At 32.5% G+C, this 23,489-nt stretch overlaps 1 protein-coding gene across 1 annotated transcript in view; it reads left to right on the top strand.

Moving 5' to 3' along the window:
• Positions 1-23,116, top strand: part of LOC129219401 (nipped-B-like protein) — a 59,345-nt gene extending 36,229 nt beyond the window's left edge. Inside the window, exons 7-8 of the mRNA XM_054853790.1 lie at positions 3,940-4,005; positions 13,972-23,116. Of these exons, the coding sequence (XP_054709765.1) occupies positions 14,040-20,645 (6,606 nt within the window). The 5' untranslated portion in view covers positions 3,940-4,005; positions 13,972-14,039 and the 3' untranslated portion in view covers positions 20,646-23,116. The remainder of the gene's footprint in view (positions 1-3,939; positions 4,006-13,971) is intronic.
• Positions 23,117-23,489: the final 373 nt, after the last annotated feature.

Below are 23,489 nucleotides of genomic sequence, written 5' to 3'. Positions count from 1 at the left end.
TCATTTAATTATTCAATCATTTGTGGACTAATTTATCAAAAGGGAACATATCTATTTTCCAAAAATGTTCAGGAGGTGAGAAAACTGAATTACGGTAAGAGCAAAATAATTTTATCAACTTCTCTGAGTACAGAATTGAGCACAAAAGCATGACAAATCATGATCCAGGGTAAGAAATGTTTGTGTAAAAAAAGGAGATATCGCCAACTTAATTTTGGATATGTGCTCTTTTGAATGAAAACCTGAATGGTGAAAATTCCAATTTCACCAAAACTCTAATATTTCACCTTCTCATATTCTCTTATCGAAGTATGTGAACCTTAAAGTACTGGATAAAAATTTGAGGATTTTGACATGTGTTCCTTTGGATCTAAAAGTCTTCTTACTACATATTCTTATAGGATATATCCCCTTTTGTTCAAAATAAAACGTGCAGAGGACAGATTGTTACCTTTTGATCAAAAAGCCACTTGCCCTTTAATAAAAGAGGGTTTTCCATGTTTGGACTTCTTGAGAGTAAGGGATTTGATAAAGGTCATCAGAAAGATTTTAAAAATGTCATAAAATGAATTTTTCTGAAAAGTGGATATGTTCCCTTTTGATAAATTACTCCTCATTTATCTCCTACGTATTCTCTATTAATTACTTCATTGACATACCTTAATTTAGTAATTCACTTATTTTTTCATTCAATCACATATTTTCTTATTAATTCCCCCTTTTGCTCACTCATTTATTTTGCTCATGCATTAATTAATTTATTTAATTATTCTTATTTTTTGTATTTTTTCATCTATTCATTGAACTTTTTATTTACTGATTCTTTTGATCAAAAATATTTTTTATAATCAAATAGAAAATATTTGATTACAAAAACATTTCATTTTTCACTTTGCCCCATCAAAAAAAAAATTAAATTTCCAATTTTTTTTTAAAGCAAAAATTTACTGCCAAAAGTATAAAAAGCTATTTCAATGCAAGTTTTATTGTAAAATACAATGTTCTTTCTTTATGTACACTGTAATTTTCGAAAAAAAAATTCCAATTTGTTAATTTAGAAAAAGCTCAGTCATCTTAACTGCAGTCAACTCCCGATTATCTGCAGCATAAGGTGGCACGATAACCGCTGATAAGCAAAAACCGCGGATAATCTGAATAATAGGTAAAAGACAATACTACTGTATACAATAAAAAATATGAATAACACTCGCACATCCATTTCAATTATAGCTAAAAACATTGCTGTATTGCATCTAGTAACATTGAATGGAAAAAATACAAATCTTTAAAAGCTGAGAATGAACATTAACACAATCATAAGTTTAAAAAACATTTAATGATTGTTGATAAAAAATGTGAAAAGACCCTAGGGTAATCCGAATTGCGGATGATCCGATCGCAGATAAGCAGGAGTTTACTGTATTTCTCTTTGCAAGTTTGGGATCATTCTACAATGATCCCAAACCTGCTCCAACTGTGCCCCCAAACACCTGCTGCTCCTAGGTGTTCCAAAATATATTTTTTAGCCCATTTTGCACCTAAGTTGTGCCAAAACGTTCTCATTGTCTAAATATCTTCAAAGTTTTTTTTTTTTTTTTTTTTTTTTTTTTTTTTTTTTTTTTTTTTTTTTTTTTTTAGGTATTGATAAATTTTTTGGAAAGTTGAGATTTCTTCCTTAACTAATCATTTAGTAAATAGTTGAATAAACAGAACATTGCTTCCATTTTTGCAGCTATTTAGATATTTGAATGCTATATTTTCTTTTTTCTATCAAACAAATGAAATGTTTTCTTTTTGTACCCTCACAGCCATTTACATCCATATTTACAAATTATGTATTGAAATCTTAAACTTAAATGTGTATTTTATCTTAGTCTCAACGTTTTCAAGTTGAAAAATGGCTGGAAGAAAAGTCAGGTTTTTTGTGTGCAATCATTTTGCATCCTTAACCATAATTAAAACTTGACCTTTCAAAGAATTTTCCAATGGACTACAAAGTCTGAATGTATATTTTTCCAAATTATTTTAACCCAAGCTAAAAAAAATTTATCTTATAATTTCTTTAAAAATTTCAGTCTGAAAATTTCATAAAAGAAGCAAGCAAAAAACAGTGATTTATTTTAATACCTTTCAACTAAAGTTACAGGATATAGGGCCCATATAAAAAGTTAAATTTTGTATTTTTTGACTTGTTTTCATTTTTGCTTCAATCTTTCAATATCCTAACTCTGCAACTGATTTTGAACATTTTTGCAATTGGAAGTATACACCTAGGACTAACAGTTGTGAAAATTAAGGTCTTGCAGGTTATGGTTAAAACAGAACACCATATATATATATATATATATATATATATATATATATATATATATATATATATATATATATATATATATATATAAAATAAGCAAGCCAAATTCCAATTATTAAACAAATTATATAAAAATAGTGATAAGGAAAATTGCAAATAGCTATTAAGTAGGAAAAGATAAAGCATGAATCCAGAACTCATCAGCCGTGGAGGATTCATTAAATATGGTCAAAAGACTAAAATTTTTTTAACTATGAACTAAAAGAGAATGTTTAAGCTTGCTTATTTTATATTTACTTGGCTTTTTAGTTTTGCTGCCTTGCGCATCTATGGGCTTTTGGTGTGGTCTTTTCAATATTTTTCACTTTTATTATATATATATATTTGCCATGCTGATAACCATGCTCTGTAAATAAATCAAGCAAAAATTTTCCGTTATTGTTTGTTACCAAAAAGTGCTGAATTTTAGCTTTCACGAACTAAACTGCTGTGGTTCTGATAACAATTAAAGTGCTAAAAGTAGAAAAGAACTGTTTTACAAATCAGAACAGTCAAATGTATCTATAGCTTAAAGAAGTATATGCAAGCACACAATTTTAACGGTATAGAAAAAAAGTTCCAAATAAGTATTATGCCTAACATCATTAACTATTGCCTACATAATTTTGAAAAGTTTTTCCAAATTTTGTGGCTCTAAAATGACCTTTAATAGTTAGGTGTTACTTATACTTGCTTGCAAACTAGAATGCTACAATAATGGCACAACTATGCTACTGCCAAAACAATTAGTTGCCACAACTGAGACTAATTGTTTTTATCGTAGAATGAATGAGGCACTGTGTTGACTCTTATTTAAACCCTAAAATTATTTAATGAAGCATTAACAAAGCAAATATACAAGGTTTTGAAAGATCGATAGTTTAGGGTTTGGTATTATGTTGTTCAAGATCTAAAATGCTTCATGTCTGCTTGAATCTGGATATTAGGAATAGCACTTGAGGTTCCTACAGTCAGTCAAAAGCCCTTCCAAAAAATGGTTAGGCATTGAAAGTCGTCAAGTTTTTAAAAAGAGTTAGAAACAAAATATAATGTTTTTGGAGTGTTCTAGTGTAAGTCAAATGTGTTGCATTTTGGATTTCAAGAGAAGTCTGAATATTTTCAAAGTAAATTCCCAGATTTTTTTTTACAGTACCTATTAAGGGCAATTTTTAATTTTAAGTACTATAAATTGATTCGAAATTATGGAAGATTGTATTTTTAGTGGAGGATAGTGTTTTTAAATATAAGGAAATGATATTTCAGTTGTACACAATGCTGAAAACTTTTTTGAAAAATTCTCAACTAATAAATTTTATTAACTGTTTCAAACTTGAAGTTAATTAACACTGATATCAATCAGAAACAACGCTTAAACTTTTTGACACAGAAATATAGTACTAAAATGACTTTGTTATGTGTTGTAGTTGATAATTCGTACAATAAGTTTGGCATCCACTTTGTTAAACTAAAAACACAAGTCACATTTAATAATTAAGTAATTGCATTTTCCATATTACCTTATATGTTTCAGATAAAATTTTATCTGTACTGATTTCATTGTAGAAATTATGTTTTTCTCTTCCTCAAAGCTTTATTGTGCTGCACCCCAAGAACTAATGACTCTTACTTGGAAGACTATTGATTATATTCAGATGGTAAGTTTATTTATTTATTTTTTTAAACTGTACCAGCAAATGGGACATCTTGGTATGTTAGTAATTGCAAGTAATATTTTAGATGGCAACAGTGTGCAAGACATTAAGCATTTTTATAAGAGGCCAAAAATGGCTTAGATACAAGAGCTGCAGAAGAATTTTAAGACCAGAAATGTTAACAAAAGATGATGTGAAACTTACTGAAAATCAGAGAGATCTACTTTTTTAGAGTGGTGACTTTTCACCAATCGATAGTTTAATAGAGCCATCTCAATAGGTTCAGTCTCTGCATTTGTTTCACTTAATCAATACTGCTGTATTATTCAAATTCATATAAATAATACTATTCACCTGGAAAACCTTAGATTTCTATCACAAGCAAAATCGGTCATGGAAAGTCGTATTTTTCAATAAAAAATGCTCAAAAATCATGGAAATTAGCAATTGATCATGGATTTTGGGTTCTAGAAAATACACACTTACAAAATTTTACGAATTAGGCTCAAAATTTACACATATTAATTTTTTAAGCATCAGCCCTGATTTTTTGACACATATCAAAATCTGATGCATCCACTCCAATAAAACTTGCTTGATTTCGTTTGCTATGTGATTCTATCGCTTAGACATTAATAATTTGGTGTTCACCATTATTTTCTACCCTTCTTATTTTCATTTTATGTAATTGAAGACTTGCATGCTTGTCATTTGCCACATCCAATTGAATATTTTAATCCATTTACATCCTGGTCAATTTAAGCCAAAACCACTAGTAAAAATGTCCTTAAGTTTCACCAGTGTATATCTTAAGTTTATGCCCATTTTTGAAAATGAAATTGATCTGAAAAGTTAAATTAATTAGGACATTTAGTATTGCGATTAAATATGAGCATTATGGAATTTCCATTAATTTTTTAAAAAGTATTCAATATATTTTTTTTTTTTAATATTGCTAATTACTCAATGTTCTGATGTTTCATCATTTGTACATAGCCTTTATTAAAATTTTGACTATATCATTTAAGTTAATTGCGAAATATCTATTTTCTTATTAACACTATAATAATAATAAAACAAAAAAACGCAACATTTCTTAGGTACCTGCTTGAGATTTCAATCTTTTTACATACAGCTAATATTTCAATCATTTAAAACAAAATTCATATAATGTGCTTTAAAAAGAACTTGACTCATTATGATTAAGTTTAAAACATATTTGAGGTTAAGTATAAGATAACTGTTAATTGGTGACAAATTTGTGCAGCCCCCTCTAGACTGGAGCCTCCAACTCCCCCCCCCCTCAATGTCCTCAAAGATTATCTAAAATTTCGGTATTGTCACTGGGGAATCATTATCTATCTGGGGAATCTAAATATCACTGGGGAAAAGCTCTCTAACTTACCTGTTCGGAACATCATCTAAAATTATCTAAAATTCCAGTTTTAGAACTTCAATTCTGAAACACTTCTTCAACCCCCAATCCTTCCTTCAATGTCATCAAAAATGGTCTACAACTGCGTATTAGACTTTAAATTCAAAAAAATTTCGGGAAAAATCTTGATCCCCATCTTTTCCACAAACAATCACGCTTTTGAAACTTCGATTTCAAAGGGAGTGCCACCTTACCCATCCATATTAAGCTTTCCACTTCAAAATAGTCCCGATGCAACAACGATCTAAGGTCATCTAAAATAGCAGTTTTGGAACTTCAATTTAGAAAACTTTTAGGATTTGAAGTGGCCAACAGTTAAATTTTTAGAAATACTATTAATATATTTTTTAAAGAATTGCCGAGGAGTATAAATAGGACTTCAATTCCAAAAGAAGAATTCTTGAAGAGCGTCTTTGATGTTACATTGCGTTAATTATCCTTTAAAATTTCAAGTCTCTGAATTCCAATCCTTCATAAAAAGTCTTTGATCCTCCTCTCTTACCACCATTACCAATGATTGCTAAAACGTGTTTTAGAACTATAATTTCGTAAAATGTCCACAGGGTTAACCCCAGGACCCAGTGGCGTAGCTACGCCTTTTGCCACCCGGGGCGGTTCCTCAATTTGCCGCCCTTTTGATGGGAAATAGTTCATACACTAAAGAGTCAAAAGTGTTTTTAAAAGATTTGAAAAAAGAAAAAAAAATTTTTTTCCTTATTTTTCTTGAAAAGAAAAAAAAAAGGAATTCAGAGCTCCATCGAAAAATTCCAAAAGTTACGTCAAAATTGATAATTTACGCAATTTTTTGTAACAGTTTATAGAAAAGAGGCTTTGAGCTCCCTCCAGATTTTTTTTTTTCAAAATTAAAATCAGTTTTATGCTTTCTTTGGTGACGTTAGGGGGATTGGGAGTTCGCAAGGAAATTTTCTGAAATTGAAGTCTTAAAAATACAAGTTTAGGCTATCTTTGGATACGTGCAGACATTGGGGAATGTTCAGCGGCGCTGTCCAGAAAGCTTTTCAACTAAACTGAAAAGCACATAAATGTAGGCTGTATCTAGTGGTGTAAGGGCCTCCCCTAGCTCCAGCAAAAACAGGATTTTCCTCCTGAAATATTTTCAAACTTGGAATCAATTTTAGTCTATCTTTGATGATGTTTAAGAGAATAGGGAACGTATGCGAGCTCTGAAGAAATTTTCCGATGCCGAAGTTTCAAAAACGGAATTGTAGACTTGACGGCATAAGTTTCCAACTATTTCCAAAAATTTGGGAAGTCAGATGGTTTTCCTGTCTCCCTACCAAACTTTTTGAAAATGACGTCCTAAAAACACAACGTTAGCCATTGTTTGATGGACAACGTCTTGAGAGAGAGAGAGAGTTCGGAGGGGGGTTCCCACTCGAAATCTTTTTTGAAACTGTTGCTCATTTCAAGTTCTTCATCCCTGAGAAAAGAAAGCTTTGCGGTCTTCTCTTGGAAATTTCTAAAAACGAAATTTGGAGCCACCTGTGATGACGCTAGGTTCGTGCACATTTGGGGTCCTTACATTAGAATTTTTCTGAAATTTCATTTTCAAAAACCCAACGTTAAGCTATTTTTGGAGACATTGGATGCGATGGGAATTTTAAAGTTCAAAGTTGATGTCCTTAATACAAAAATTAGACTATCTTTAACCATGTTAAAGTAAGGGTCAGGGCTTGACTGCCCTCAGGAAATTGTTAGTATTGAAATTTTAAAAACTTAATATTAGGCTAAAAGATGAGATGTAAAGGGATGGGGTGGGCGTTATTCTTTGGAAATGTTTCGAGACTCAAGGCCTAAAACTGCACTTTTGGGCTGTTTGGTGACGTTAAGGGATAGGATTTTTTTTTTTTTTTGCTTGGTCATAACATATGTTAGTTTGTCTTTTTAGTGAACTTTTAAACAACTAGGCATTAAGCAAGAGAGTTCCATCAAAAGAAAGGTAAATCACCCAACATTTAAAATTATTCTATAAAACGTAAAATAATCCACGATTTAAGAAAGAAGTCATTAAATAAAAACTGAATAGCCGGCCGGGGGGGGGGGGACATTCATTAATTGCATAAGGATAATTTTGGCAATTTTTGAGCCTCCCTCCCCCCATGTAAGGGTACATCAGATTTTTCAACCCCCTCCCCCCATTCTTACGTAAGCTGCCATTTCGTTTTTCAAAATAATAAAAACCACTCTTACATCACTGAAATCGTTATTAAATTCACTATTTTTAAATTAAGCCTTTTCGTGTAAAGAAATATTTACTACGACATTGGAATCTAGACTGAATGGTTTTTCGACATTTTTTGTTTATGATGCGATACTAATTAAGAATAAAACATGCCAGTGCGATTCTTTTATTATATTTTACACTAATCATTCTTTGTCAAACAAAGAAAAATCAGCTCATCTTAATACGTTTTTTACCTTTCAGACGCAAGTGAAATATGGTCCCTGCGAAGCCACTAAACCACACGATTTCTAATATAAAATATAGACTTGGAAAATATTACTTAAGAATATGGTTGACCCCCCCCCCAAGTAAGGGTATGTAGAGATTTTTCCAACCCTCCTCCCTCTCGGTACCCTTATGTAATTAATAAATGTCCCCCAAGTTGTAAAACATAAGAAAAATAACTTCATGAAAATGTTGAATAATCCGTCAAATAAAGAAGCTGTAATAGAATTTATTGTGAAGTTGTAAAATACTTGAAGACAATATGATTTAAAATATTGTATTTTATTATCCAAGCAGTTTTTGCAACAGAGAGGCTACAAGGATTGCAATAAAATTTAAACGGCCCAATTCTCACCAAACGAACATAGAATCTTATTGGTCAGAAAATAACATGACGTAAAATTAAGCTTGCCATTATTGTTCCTTAAAAACACAAAACAACGTTGTTTCAATTGAATATTTATGACTTGAAATCCTCAATTTTAAAAATACAGGCAAAGTAATAATATCAATGCAAAAAGATGTGATGTCTTAGCAAAAACAACCCTGTTGTAAAAATTTCCCTGCCAAGAAAACCTTTAACTCTTCCCCACAAAAAAGAAAGCCTTCCTCCTAAACCAAAAAAAAAAACCTCAGCCTTACAAAGTCATGATATCTAGTTTGCCCGCCAAGTATCTGCCAAACTATCATCCTCCCTGTTCTCTTTCATCACACCTACTTCCGTTAGATCCTTCTCCCACCTTCAACTCCTTAGAAATATGGATAGATCCTTTAAATTGGTTATCTAGTTGGGCGGAAAGCTTTTTGCTCACTAAGCAACCACCTCAATTAGAAAAGCTTCCTGCCCAACAAGATAAAAAATTTGAAGGATCTATCCATATTTCTGAGGAGTTGAAGGTGGGAGGAGGTTCTAACAGAAGTAGGTGTGATGAAAAAGGAGAACTGGAAGGATGATAGTTTGGCAGATACTTGGCGGGCAAACTAGATATCATGACTTTTTAAGGCTGTGGGTTTTTTGGTTTAGGAAGAGGGCTTTCTTTTTTGTGGGGAAGAGTTAAAGGTTTTCTTGGCAGGGAAATTTTTACAACAGGGTTGTTTTTGCTGAGATATATAATCACAATTTTATCACAAGGATTGAAGAGTATTTAGGGAAGATGAAGAGAGGAAAAAGAAAAATATTTTCTAGAATGCTGCTGCATCATACAAAAGCATTCCATAGAGCCTGAAGTTTCTGCCACTAAACTATATTTCAAGAATCCAACCATTGTATCAAGTCGTACTAAAAACCTTTAAAGTACGATTTCCTTCAAACTCGAAAAACTTTTCCATAAAACAATTCAGTGATAAAATGTACATTGCATGAGAATACACAATGCAAAGGCAGCTTAAAAATACTCTTTTTTTTCAGGCATAGTACTGACAGCTATATTTTAATATTTTATGAGGCAAAGTGATGAACATAGTCCATCAACGCAATAAAATACATATACATTCCCCCTGTATAAAGAACACCCTCCATAATCTGAACACGTTTGTTCAGCCCTATGAGTGTTTAGAATAGAGACTGCACTGTATACTAATAATGAAAACTATTCTGGATTATGTTTCACTGTATGAGACTCACATTAAATTTTTTGCAAGATAAATTCGTTGAAAGTTGCAATGGAATTCCCTTTGTTCCCTCTCATTGCTCTTTTTTCTGTGAGTTTTTTGGTCAAAAGGGTTTCCTCTAATTGTCCAATTACCGGATTGTTTCTTAGCAGCACATAAAAACCATTTTTTACTTCAAAATACAGGCACTTAATTACTTTCTGAGATACGATATATTGATTTTTATTATCTTTCTGGAAAAATAAAATTTGTTGCTGCATTTACAGGGTTTTTCAACTTGATTTCTCTGATTTTCATGAAACTTTCAGAAACCTTACTCTTTGATGTCTTAAATTTATGTATATATTTTAAAATCTATCATTCATAAGTGATGTGTAATTAATTTTGGAATTCGTTAAACAGCACTTTTTTTTTACTTGCTAGTAGTGTTTTAAAGTGTTTAGTTCAAGTTGTATGGAAGCAACAGAGTTGTATAATAATTCATTTTAAAGGTACTTTCGTGCACTTTAATTTTATATACAGTAAACTCTCGTAATTGGGTGGGACGGTAACCATAGATAACTAAATTAATAGATAATTCGCAAAGTAAGTAGAAGACAATATTAGTCTATGCAATAGCTTTAGATAGATCTCTAATATTTGCATCCTATCAGTAATATTTGCAACCTAACTAAAATGATAACACTAGAAAAAAATGTATGTATAAACTCAAAAAGGATCACTCGTTCTAGCAAATGGATTTCCCACATATGAGAGCAAATGGTGCAAACAGATTAATTGAAACATATCAAGCTAGGTTACACAGAAATGCATTGGGGAAAGAAAGTTTTTTGAACAAGATTGGCGAGGTCACTCGATTACGCCTGTAGGTCGTGTACATATAAAAATTATTTTTCAGGGACTATGAAAGGTTTCATGCCATTGGAAGGGAAGGGAAAGAAAAAAGTAGGGATGTCTAGAAACAGGTTTTGCATTACGTTAAAATGTGCATTTTTCTACATTCAGTAAATCATTGCCAAAAAATTTTTTTTTGAATGTGTGAAAGCCTTTCGATAATTCCCCCCACGGATGATCTGGAGTTTAATGTATAGTTTAATAATTTTCAAGAAAAACTTTTTCACAAAATTAAAAATTAAAAATAATGTCCTTCAATTTTTTTAAAATATATAATTTTTAAGTGTATTTTAATGTATACATCCCATCAAACATGTTTCAGAGTGGGACTATGAGTGACTCAGCAGTTACGGAAAATAACAACAAAATTTTAAAATAGAAAAATTCGAAAATTTTTGCAATGGCGTCCTAGAATTTCTCTTCAATACTGTTTGATTTTTAATGCCCATTTATAAAAATGTCCAAAAATTTTCAGTTTGACCATGAAGGGTTCAGCTGTTTCTAAAAGTTTTAGCGAAAATTGCAGCACTGTGTCTTACATTATTTGCTGTAACTGATGATCCTTTCATGGTCCCAAAATTCTCTGTAATCATTAAATTTTAATAAAAATCACGTGTTTTTTCCAAAAATTTTAAAAGACTATCTTATATGTAAAAAAAAAATTCTCAACAATTATTCAAGTTACATAAACATATTAAATTAATGTGCATGTAATTGTCTTTAAAATGAACTGTCATACAACAATATAGCTCCCATAGAACTTTAGTTATAACATTTTAATGCACTGCTGTCTAGTTTAAAAAAAAGTGCTTTTTAACGCATTTCAAAATTACTCATCAATTATGAATGATAAATAAAAAAAAATGCATATAAATAAATTCAAGACGTCAAAGAGAATAGAGAAGTTGCAACCTATTAAATGTTCATATTTTGGCTGTTGGATATTGTTAATTGACCCTCAAAACTAAAAAATTCACCATCGCCGAATTTTAAAAAACCGTGGTTGATTTTTAATGAATTTTTACAAATCCACGCGCAAAAGTGCGCTTTTCTGAAACGTCACGAGCCTACGTCACAGGGCGCGAATGGGCAGCCTTCCGCCGAAGATCCCATGTTTTCGCTAGGGACATTTTGAGCACGCTGATATTTATATTTTTTAGAAATTCAATAATCCTTTTGAACACACTATGGAGACTGGATTCGTTAAAGCACAATCTAAATAATCTTCCTCATGTAACATCAATGATGATATTCGAATATTTCTGAGAGGATGAGAGGTTTAATGTTCCAGAAATGCGAGGAGTTAAATGTGAGGAGATAAGCCTTTTATGTTTCGTCTTTGAAGTCGAATGCGTGACCTTCGGCTTCTCCCCTATGGAAGAGCGCATGACGTCACTTCCTATGCCATTTGACGTCACAAGAGCTTGAACTTTAAAAATTAATTAAAAAAAAAAACTACTTATCGTATCGCAAAATTTTTTTCACCTATGATGTTCATACATGTTACTCTATCATATGAAAATAAAATTGAAAAATCGAAAACTTCTCTATTGGTGTGGGAGGTTTGCCTGAAGTGGGCCCTAAATAGCTTAAAAATGTGCCATGAAAAGGCCTATTTTTTAATCTGCTGGAAGAGTGGGAATCCTGATTTAAAATGCAGAGCTCTTTATAACTTTTAGATTCCATGGATTTCAACTTCTCTTGCATTATCTGAAAATGAGTGTATGGTAGAACTGGTTTCAATTGATCTCTGTAAGAGTTTATTTCAGCACTATAGCCTTTATTTCTCATTTGTGCAAGCTTAGTTACTGCATTTTTTACCTGATTGAAAAGCGTCTTTACCCCAACCAGTAGTTTTGTAGGCTAATGTGTCCAATTTGATTCAAAAATTTCAAATTATGGTAAGGGTGTGGAAAAAATATTTATATTTTTTTTCAAAAATAAATAGAGATAGAAGTTACTGGGAAAATTCAAAATGAAACTCAAATTTTAAAGGGGGGGGGAGAAGGGACCAGGTTTTGAAGAAAAAAAAAAGAACTTTTAGGGGCTTAAAACTAAAAAACAGACTAGTTGGGGGCCCTGCAATTTACATTTGTCTTTTTTATACCAATGTTTCTAATAAACACACACCCATGAACATGAAACAGTATAGTGTCCCGATATTTTTGTAATATTGGATCCTGATTTTTTTTTTCGCCCCACATCTGCTACAAAGTCCGGAACAAGAATAACTTAATATGACATTTTGCGTAACCTTTTATTGTCTAATGCTATCCAATCTAACTGAGAGATTCTTTCACATCTTTTCTGAAACAGAGCTCATTGTCTGATAAAAAAAGGTGCAAAAGTTTGAAACCAATGTTATGCATTTTGTTGGCATCATTGCAAAGTTATTCTGTACTAATTATTCCTAGAATATGTGGTGTGTTTAGTAAGTTCTGCAAAGTCTCAATAAATTAGATTTTTCATAGGTGTAAATTATAAAATGATATCTATAAAAAATCTAATTTATTCTGACTTAACAGAACACTTAATGTAATTATTTATCTCCTCAGTATAGTAAAGCTGAAGATTGTTGATGACATTTGTAGTTTTCTTGGTTATAACACTCAAGAAAACCATGAACTTATTATTGCTTACAAGTTCATTCTCACTAAACATTTATTTCTGGATTTGTAGATCTAAGGTTTGGCATAAATTCCATATTAAGCTAAACACTTGAATTACAAATAGTGACCAAATATCTAGAATGCTTTAATTCCTAAATGCAATAGTCCTCATGAACTTGATAAAACTTAATACTGGATTAATCATTGAACATTTTAGTAATATGTAGTCACTTTCATTTTTAGGAAAAAGTAATGAAGATGACGTTTGCCTTCAGTTTTTGGGCATCGTTGGGCCAACCATGAATATTTTCAATGGGCGATCGTTGGGAAATTGTTTAGCTCTGTAGCAGATTGTTGGCTAATGGTTGGTTGGGTAACAGTTGCCAAAGCAGACATTGCATACCATTGGCCAACCACATTTACCAACCATCTCCCAACCAATTGTGCTACTAGGGTATAACCCCATTTAACAATTCTCAAGGGACTGGAAAAAGTTATTGTTAAATCAAGGATATCGTTAAATTGAGGTGCATATACATTCAATGCAGCTAAATCCGGACCAGTGAAATCCATCATTAAATTGAGGAAATCAGTAAATCAAGTATTCTTAAATTGAAGTTATGCTGTGTTTTCCATGAATAGTTTGAATGATAGTTACCATCGATGATACATTACACAATATTTTATTTAAGCTAGATATTAGTGGAAGGCTTCTTTTGCAATTCATTTTGTGTTCTTTCTGAATCATATCTATGTAATATTACTTATTTTGAGTTGCTATAAGAAGTCAATGTATAGAAAGAGGGAGGAAAAATAAACAAATTTATAACTTGCATCTTTGTGACTAATTATATTGTTTCATTCAATCGCTTCAGTTAATAGAGCTGTATATATTATTGAAAGTAATGTGTTTTTGAATTCTCACTTATATATTTTCACTTTCTTTTTAGCCTTCATGACTTGAAGGAACTTATCAGACAAAATGATCATCAGATAAAATTGATCTCATGCCTGAGTCATGATGAATGGGGAAGGACCAAGTGTACCTATCACAACTCTAGCGGGTATACAAAGCTTGACAGACCTTCTTCTAGAATTGCCTCTTCCTACACCATTGCCTGGTGTCACTGGGCACCAGAGCTTATTGTCTCATTTAGTAGATTCAGACGAAGCTAGAAGACTTTTGAATACACAAGAGTCGATTCTTATCCCACCACTTATTGATGCTCTTGGTTGTGCTTCAACTGATCATATTCAAGTCAAAGATGGCTATTTCGGTGGAGGATCCCACAGTGGTCAGATATCACAACTTGTACAATACTTGCTTGGCAGGAATCCTGGCCTTTTCAAAGGTTCAGTACATGGACCTCAAAGTGGAAGCAGTGATCATCATGTCCCTTCTGGGCAGTGGTTGCAGAGGCAATGCCCAAATATTCCAGTTCATCCGCAGCATCATGCTTTTAGTGGAGCTGCTGTTTCACCTTGTCAACCACGTCCTACTCAAGGCGGCAGTCCGAACTATTTTCCTCTCGAGCATCCTCCGACACCACAAGGTACAAGAATTGTGCAGAACAAGACACTTAATGTAGTCCCACCCAAATCGTCTGGGGCTTATTCTCCATATGCACATACAGTGGCATCATCTGGTCAACATCCTGCCCCCACACTTCACCATAATGCGATTCCTCAAACGACTGGTGATGCCCTTGGCCCCAGTCTTCAGGAAAGCACTCAGATATTTAGTCCTCCACTTGTCAGTCAGCATCTTGTTAATGTACCTCAATCTTCACCTGCAGTTCATTCATTTAGTAATGGGAATTGTGTGGAGGATGTTGATCTCACTGCCGTAAATACAAAACAAAATGACAGGACAGAAAACCACATTTTAAATTCTGCACAAGTGATTGGTAATGTTGCACCAAACTGTTCTCCCCTTATATCTCCATTAAATAATCCTAATGATATTTCATTGTCATCTCCATCATCATCATCATCATCAACTCCACAGCATATAAATTCATCCAGTGTTATTGTTGGACCAGCTGCTTCCCATGTTAATTGTATGAGAAAACCAGCTGTTGAGCAATGGCAACCTGTACCTAATTCATTTGATATATCTCAAGACACCTATGCAAAAGTTAGTGTAAATAATATAATGCTGCCTACTGTAGAATCAAATGTTCAACCAGCATTAATGCCTACATCTGAAGCAGGGAAAGTAAATGAACCTATACCTCAAGTTGAACATAAGGATAAAAATGAAAATGTTGTAGAGTTTGCTTTGGTTTCTGAAACTCTTCTAAAATCGCCTACAGAGCCAGTTGTTTTATTATCAAAACTGAGTATAGAAGATCAGATACTGGCCCAGAAAAGTGTGCGGCAATTTACAATAAAAACAAAGAAAATTGTACCTTCTCAAGAATTGGTTAAAGCACTGCCACAAAACAAACCTTCTGAAATTAGTAGTCGTAGATCATCATGCCAAGAGTCTGATATAAGCAATAAATCTTCACCACGTAGAAAAAGTAAAAACAATGAACATGTTCCTAGTCGAAAAAATTCTGATTGCAGTAAAGAGAAAGGAAGCAAAAGAAGTTTAAATTCTTCTCCAGAAAAAATTAATAATACCAGTTCACTGAGTGAGAGAGTCAAGAAAAGAAGACGTATTAGCCAGCAAACTAATTATATTGAATCCCCTGGTTCAGAGGAGGAAAAAAGTGATGAATCTTTCAGAGAAGCTTCACCAGAAGTACAACCAGCTACACCAAAAGTTAAAAAATTAAAATCTAAAAAAGTTAAAAAAGAAGCTCTTGAGCCACTATCAATTGAAGATCTAATGGACACCAACACTTACCAGCATTTTTCTCGTCTTGTTGATGTTATATTTGATGCTATGGAAGATATTGATTTTTCTGTTGTGATTGATGAAGATGCAGATTCAGCACCAGAAGCCTTGTTACCCCTTGCTCAGCTACAAGATCTTTGTAATGAATCTGCTAAGCTCAAGAGGTTACATGCAATGAATCAGTTTCCAACAGAGCGCTTAGTTCGGCTGCTTGCAATTTTAGAGAGGAATATCATTGATGGAGCAAAGCTACTTCCTGTTCAAATCATGGAAGAACAAGATGAAGAAGAAGCTCGCCTCTGGCTAGAATTAACAATGGAGAGAGTAATGAGAAGTGCTGATGCTTCTCTTACAGCTTTGTATGTTATGACTTCTTCAAAAATGCCAGAGAAAATATTTTTGGAAGATGTGATTGAAAGAATTGTTCTTTTTCTCAAATATCAACTACAAAATACTGTGTTTCCAGTATTTGACCCTGCATATAGACTTGATCCAAAGTCAAAAGATGGTTATGCTGGAAATATTAAACAAAAGCGAGCTCATGCCCATAGAGTTAAAGAAAAATCCACTTTACAGTTATATAACAAATTACATGAAGCTGTGAGTCTGCTTGCAGAGTTACTTGAGTTACAAACTTTAACTGATACTATAATATTACAAGTTTCCACCCTCGGTGTTAGTCCATTTTTTGTTGAAGGAATTAGTGAACTGCAACTAAATGCACTTCGTCTTGTGACAACTGTTTTTGCTAGATATGACAAGCATAGAGAATTAATTTTAGAAGATATTTTAGCATCTATAGCTCGTCTTCCTACCAGTAAAAGAAGTCTTCGAAATTATCGTTTAAATTCAGAGGAAAATATACAGATGCTTACCGCTTTAGTTCTGCAATTAATACATAGTGTTGTGAAACTACCTGAACCAGAGCCCGAACTTAAAACAGAACTCCCGAATGAAGATCGCCCAAAAAATCCTGATACAAAAGAAAAAGTATACATTGATAAAGATGTATTAATTACTACTTCCTACCAAGCTTCAATTAACACTGCAGTTAATTTTTTGTCTGTTTTCTTAAAAAAATGTGGTACAAAAAATGAAGAAATGGATTACAGACCATTATTTGAAAATTTTGTTCAAGATCTTTTGAGCACAGTTAATAAACCTGAATGGCCTGCATCTGAACTTTTGCTCTCTGTCTTAGGAAGAATTCTTGTTAGAAATTTCAGCAATAAATCAATGGAGATGACATTGAGAGTAGCATCGCTAGACTATCTTGGTGTTGTAGCAGCCCGATTGCGTAAAGATGCTGTGACTAGTCAGGATCGAAAAGACATGATTAATGATGTTATTCAACGGATAGTTTCTGAAAACGATGAATCAGACTTAAGCCCCTCTAAGAATAAGAAAAAGAACAAAAAGAAATCTGCAAAACGGGATGAAACACAGATTCTACAAAAAGCCCTTTTACAGTATCTTGATTCCAATGCTGCGAGTGATCCCTCATTACAATTCTCTCGAAAGTTCTACATAGCACAATGGTATAGAGATGCAGCTGCTGAAATTAAGCGAACTGATAAATCCTTAAACTTTCCAAAAGAAGAATCTGAAAAACCTGAAAAATCGGAAAAGTCAGAAAAATCACCTAGTAAAAATAAACAGAATAGAGCAAGAACAAGTAGAAGGAGGTCATCTCAAGTTCATTATGAAGAGGAAGAAGAAGAGGAAGAGGAGGAGGAAGAAGAGAAAAAGGAAGAGTCTACCCTTGAAAATGATGAAGTTAGTGCTAGAATACTTGCTCTAGCAGAAGAAAGGAAGCGTTTTTTATTAACTGTTATTAAGAGGCAAGAGCAGCCAAAAGTTAATGTAAAAGAAGAAGAACATATAGACTATAAAACAGCTGAATTAATATCTCAATATTTAGCGTCAACAAGACATTTTTCTAAAAGTTTTGACTTGTATCTTTCACAGATTCTTCGAGTATTAGGAGAAACTGCTGTAGCTGTTAGGACAAAAGCAATGAAATGTTTAACCCTTGTTGTTGAAGCAGATCCAAGCATTTTAGCCCGCACAGATATGCAAAAAGGTGTGCATGGAAGATTACTTGACCATTCAACAAGTGTTCGAGAAGCTGCAGTTGACTTACTGGGCAAATTTATTTTAATCCGTCCTGAGCTCATAAGTCAATATTACGAGATGCTTACTGCTAGAATATTGGACACAGGTGTTAGTGTTCGAAAAAGAGTAATTAAAATACTAAAAGATATTTGTTTAGAGCAGCCAGATTTCTCAAAAACACCCGAAATATGTGTGAAAATAATACGTCGCGTCAATGATGAAGATGGCATTAAAAAGCTTGTTGGGGAAGTCTTTCAGAGCATGTGGTTTACACCTGTTTCTGAGAAAAAACCTGAAAGAATTCTTCAAAAAGTCAAAAATATCACTCATGTTGTTGAAGCTTGCAAAGATACCGGACTGGAGTGGTTTGAACAGCTACTTACTAATCTCTTAAAAAATAAGGAAGATGCTAATTACAAATCCGTAGTAAAATCTTGTAAACAGATTGTAGATTGTTTAGTTGAAAATCTCTTGCAGTTGGAGGAATCATCTCAGGATGGTAGTGCTAGTACCCACCTTGGTGCTTGTTTAGCAACATTACATTTATTTAGCAAAATCTATCCTCCTTTTGTTGTTCCACATGCTACTACAATTCAACCCTACCTTACTATGAAATGTAATACTCAGTCCGATTTCATTATTCTTAGAAATGTTGCTCAAACTTTGGAATTGGTTGTACCATTAATTGAACATCCAAGTGAATCTTTTCTGGCTCAGATTGAAGAAGATATGGTCAAACTTATTCTTCGTCACCATATTGGTTTACTCCCAAGCTGTGTTAGTTGCCTTGGTGCTGTTGTTAATAGAGTTACTCACAATTATCAGCTTGTTAAAGATTGCTTTCATAAATTTTTTGTTGTTCTTTTAGTTTGCAAAAAAGGATATGAGAAAAATCCTGAAAATGAAATACTTAAAAGCATGGTTCCAAAATTACTTCGATCACTTTATACAGTTGGTTTGTTTTGCCGGCATTTTGATTTTGATACTATTGATGCTGGCCCTGAACAAAATGGGCAGATTTCACTAAAAGACCGTGTTTTTGAAGGTATTTTATATTTTAATCAGCATGTAGATGAAGACATACGCTTAAAGGCTTTAACGGGTCTAGGTTTCATCATGATCCGGCATTACGAATTCATGCTTGGACCTGAAGTAAAATCTTTATATCATTACCTTCTGACTTCTCCTGTTGCTTCATATATTTTGAAATGCCAGGTTTTGAAAAATATAACCAATTACTTAGTAGAAGAAGAAATGCGAATGATTCTTAAGGATGCGGAATGGAGTAAAACGTCAAAATCTGAAGATTTAAAAGAAATGGGAGATGTTACATCAGGTATGGCTAGCACTGTCATACAAGTGTATTTAAAACAAATTTTAGAATGTGTTCTACATACAGAAATAGCTGTACGCAAAGCTTCTCTGCAAGTGATTCAGCTCATTCTTGGCCAAGGGTTGGTTCATCCAGTGCAAATTGTACCTTATTTAGTATGCTTAGGGTCTGATGATGACCCTATAATTCGAACCAAAGCTGATCAATTACTTCAAGAGATTGAGAAAAAATATCCCGGGTTTATTCAAATGAAGGCTATGCTGGGTGTACGAATGTCTTACAAAATGCAGCAGGTAATACAGAATCAGACTGAAATTCTTCGAGGCTTCCGGAGTTCTGATTGTCCTGTCAGTCGAAATGGGTTTTTATATTCTGTGATGCGGTCAACACGGCAGAGTCGAAGGGCTTTTCTGTTTTCATTATTAAAGTTATTTGATGAGCAAGCAAGAACACCACTAACAGAGCTTTTGTATATAGCAGATAATATTGCATATTTTCCATACATGGCCCAAGACGAGCCTCTCTTTATAATGCATCAGTTGGATATAATGCTTTCCGTTTCTGGTTCCAATCTGTTGCAAACTTTTCGGGAATCGCTAGTGAGTAAGCAATCCAATCAGGTAAATGAACAGACCCCCATTCATCCTGAAACGGATGATTTTGACGATGATGATGATGATGTAGATGCAATTTTGGAGAGATTTCCTGAAGATACAACTATTCTGCAAGAATGTATTATTGCCTCTCAAGGCTGTGTGTTACTTCTGTATTTGAAACAAACTCTAAAGGAAATGTATGGATTTACTGATAATAAAATACAGCAATACTCACCAAATGAATCCGCAAAGGTCTACGAAAGGCCTTTAAATCGCAAGGGACATGTGAGGTTCAATCCAGAGACTGTGTTGGAGTTCATTAAAAGTGAAGAATTTGAAGGAAAGTTGGATGACAAAGGTAAAGAAGAACTTGTTCAACAATATATCCATTTCAAGCAATTGATGTTGACAATTGATCCTTCGGATGATGATGAGGATGAGGACAATCAGGCTAAACCTGTAGCGTCCATTAATGTTGCACCAGTTGCTACAAATTCTGTAGATAAGACTGCAGTTAATGAAAATACTGACTCTTCAGCGCAGCTTCCTGTGGAAAAAACAAAGATTGTGATATCAAAGAAAATTAAATCGCCACCTCACAGTCGGAGTAACAGAAAGTCTCCAAAAATACCAAAAGAAAAGGTTAAAAAGAAGCACAAAAAAAAGCGGAAACGGGTGATAGACTCAGCTTCAGACGATTCTAATAGTGATCCAGATTACATGGATTCTTCGTGATGGGACATGCAGTGAAACTCAGTCCATAATTTTTAACCATGCAAGCCTCTGCATTGCACATAGTGATCTTGTGCATAATGTTTAGCTGTGGAGTAACGGCTAACATTAAAGACCTTCCAGCTCCAGGCCCATTGCCAAGGAAAATATTGTGCTGAGTGAGAAAGAAATAAACTGTAAACTCACACATTCTACGATATTTTTAACAGTGCTTTTGAATAGCCTATCTGGTAGAAGGTGTGGGTATTATTATAAAATATAAATTGATGTAACTTATTTATTATTGATTATTTGTTTAAATAATTACAGAATTTTAAGACCTTTTTTATGGGATGACATCAAAATGATGTGCTTATGTACCTGTAAAGTCTGTTCATTAGTTTGGCAGCATTTTTTTTTTTCATTTAGTTATTTAATTCACTCAAAATTACTAATATATGCCATATATTCTTTTCTGTTTTCAAGTTAAATCTTCACTAATCCACTTTTGTAAAATTAAAACTGCACACATTTTAAATACTCCTTTTTTATATTTTAATTCATTTATGTGAAGAAATTTGACTTGCCTTTTTTGTACTAAGCAGTTAGGAAGTTTGTTACATACATTTTTGTTTTCTTTTAATTTTAATGTTAAATACTTGCTTCTTTGTTGTAATTAAGGGTAAGATAAGTTATTTTTAATTTTGTGATGAAAGTAGTTAGCCATTGATTAAAAACTCATTACTATCTCACCAGGTCATGTATAAAGTAACATTTAACCTGCCAGTTGCCAAGCAGATCATGCAATGACTTTGTAAAATGTGACTCTACCAAAGAGACCTTTATTGGCAGGAATTGGTATTTTTGTAGATAAAGTAAAAGAAAAAAAAACTTGTTTTATGTTTCAAAGTTTTAACAGTTTTGAAGATGAATATTAGATAACAAAGACAAAAAGTCCCATGTTTGTTAATGTAAAAAAAAAAAGATAACTCGACTTCATTCTATTTGTTGCAGATTGAAAAGCATATAATGATCAGCACTCAAATGTACCTTATTTATTTCTTCCCATAATTTATTTTGGTGTACAAAACTCTTTTGCACACAAACAATGATGCTCAAAAATTTTGTTGTAGATTGACAAAGCTTTATAATGACGAATCATACAAGTTTTTATTTATTACTTTTGCATATAATGACTAAGATTTTATTTATTTCTTCTGCATATAATGACTAAGATTTTATTTATTTCCTTTGCGTAATAATGACTAATAGAAGATTTTATTCCTTTTTGTGTTGTCATTTCATGTACAAATTATCGGGCCATGAGTGTAAAAACAAATGAATTTAAATGGTTTTATTATTTGTTGTAGATTAAGAAAGCACTGAATGACTGATATTAAAAAATATTTATTTCTGTTCAAAATGCCTTTTCATGTGCAAGAAATGGTTTGTACATGAATGTAAAAAACTAATGGAAATATCCGAGTTTGTTCTAATTGTTGTAGAATATAATTATTGATATTTAATTATTTTATTTATTTCTTTTTATAATGTCTCTTCGTGTGCAAACAAAGTTTTGTACATGAATGTGAAAGCAATCGAAGATACTCTCTATTCTATTTGTTGTAGATTAAGTATATAATGACCAAGATTAAAATATTTTATTTATTTTTTTTCCTTTTTTTAATGTATTTTTCTGTACAAAAATAAGTTCTGTTGATGGAAAAATTTAACAAATTAGTTTTAAATTCTCCTTTTGTGTCTATAGAAAATTTGCATTCATAACAAAGATGTCTCTTTATACATACATGTACAAACATTTTAAATTAATAATACTCACATGAATTTTTTAAAGTTTATGTACATTTTTCATGTTCGAATTAATAAATAATGCTGTAAGTATTTTAATTATTGGCAAAGAAAATATTCTTTTACAGGACTAAAATATTACTTTTGTAAGTAAAATTGTAACTAAGTTTGTTGAATATTTATTAAGGGTTTTTTTTTGGCTATCTTAAGCTTTCCCCCTTTTTTTTTTTGTTTTGCATGCCTTTCAAAACTCCCCCCCCCCCAGTAAAAATTTTGTTGAAGGCGTCATTTGTTTCTGTTAACTATATACTTGTTTTGAGCCTCTGCCTTTGCTTTAATTTAATTTGCTCCTAATACTAGCATACAATTTTTTATTTATTTTACTTTTTTTTTCACATTAGTGCAAAAAGTGCAATTTTTACAGACTAAACAAATTCCAAAAACAGTTGTGTGTACAAATAAATATGTTACCGAAGACTTTATATTCAAATTTTATTCTGTATTCTTTCAATAATTACCACATATTTTACGTTTCATATACAGCGGACACCGGTTAATTGAATTTGTGGTTAATTGAATCGACTGCTTTAATGAATCAAATCGACAAAAACAGGACAAAATCCAGCTTTATTGAACTAGCCGCTTTATTGCATCAGTCGCTTTATGGAACCAAAACTATTTGGAACAAACATGATTCATATATGCGGCCACTGTACTTTAATAAAAGGGAAAAAAAGAGAAGCAGTGTAATTTTTGCTCTATAAATAAAATATGTAACAAAAACAAGAATTATTTACGGATATGCTCAGTCACTTAATAAGCATATCAGTTGCAACTTTGCAAAAGTAGTATTTATACATTACGTTTGGTTTCAAAACATCCTAATTTTTTTCTAGGAAATTTTTCACAAATAAAAAAATAATTGATATGGTAAAAAGGAAGTGGAAAAACCATTGCTAATGTTCTTTTTTTAATAGCAAAATAAATACATTTGATATGAAAGCAAGTATAGTGTTATGTGAGAAATAATGTGACACAGGTGGAAAAGCAATGTTTTTT

The sequence above is a fragment of the Uloborus diversus genome, chromosome 3 (genome assembly GCF_026930045.1).
Source record: "Uloborus diversus isolate 005 chromosome 3, Udiv.v.3.1, whole genome shotgun sequence".
NCBI classification, from domain to species: Eukaryota; Metazoa; Arthropoda; class Arachnida; order Araneae; family Uloboridae; genus Uloborus; species Uloborus diversus.
The sequence above is the reverse complement of the archived record's forward strand: the minus strand, read 5'-3'. Positions and strand labels throughout refer to the sequence as shown.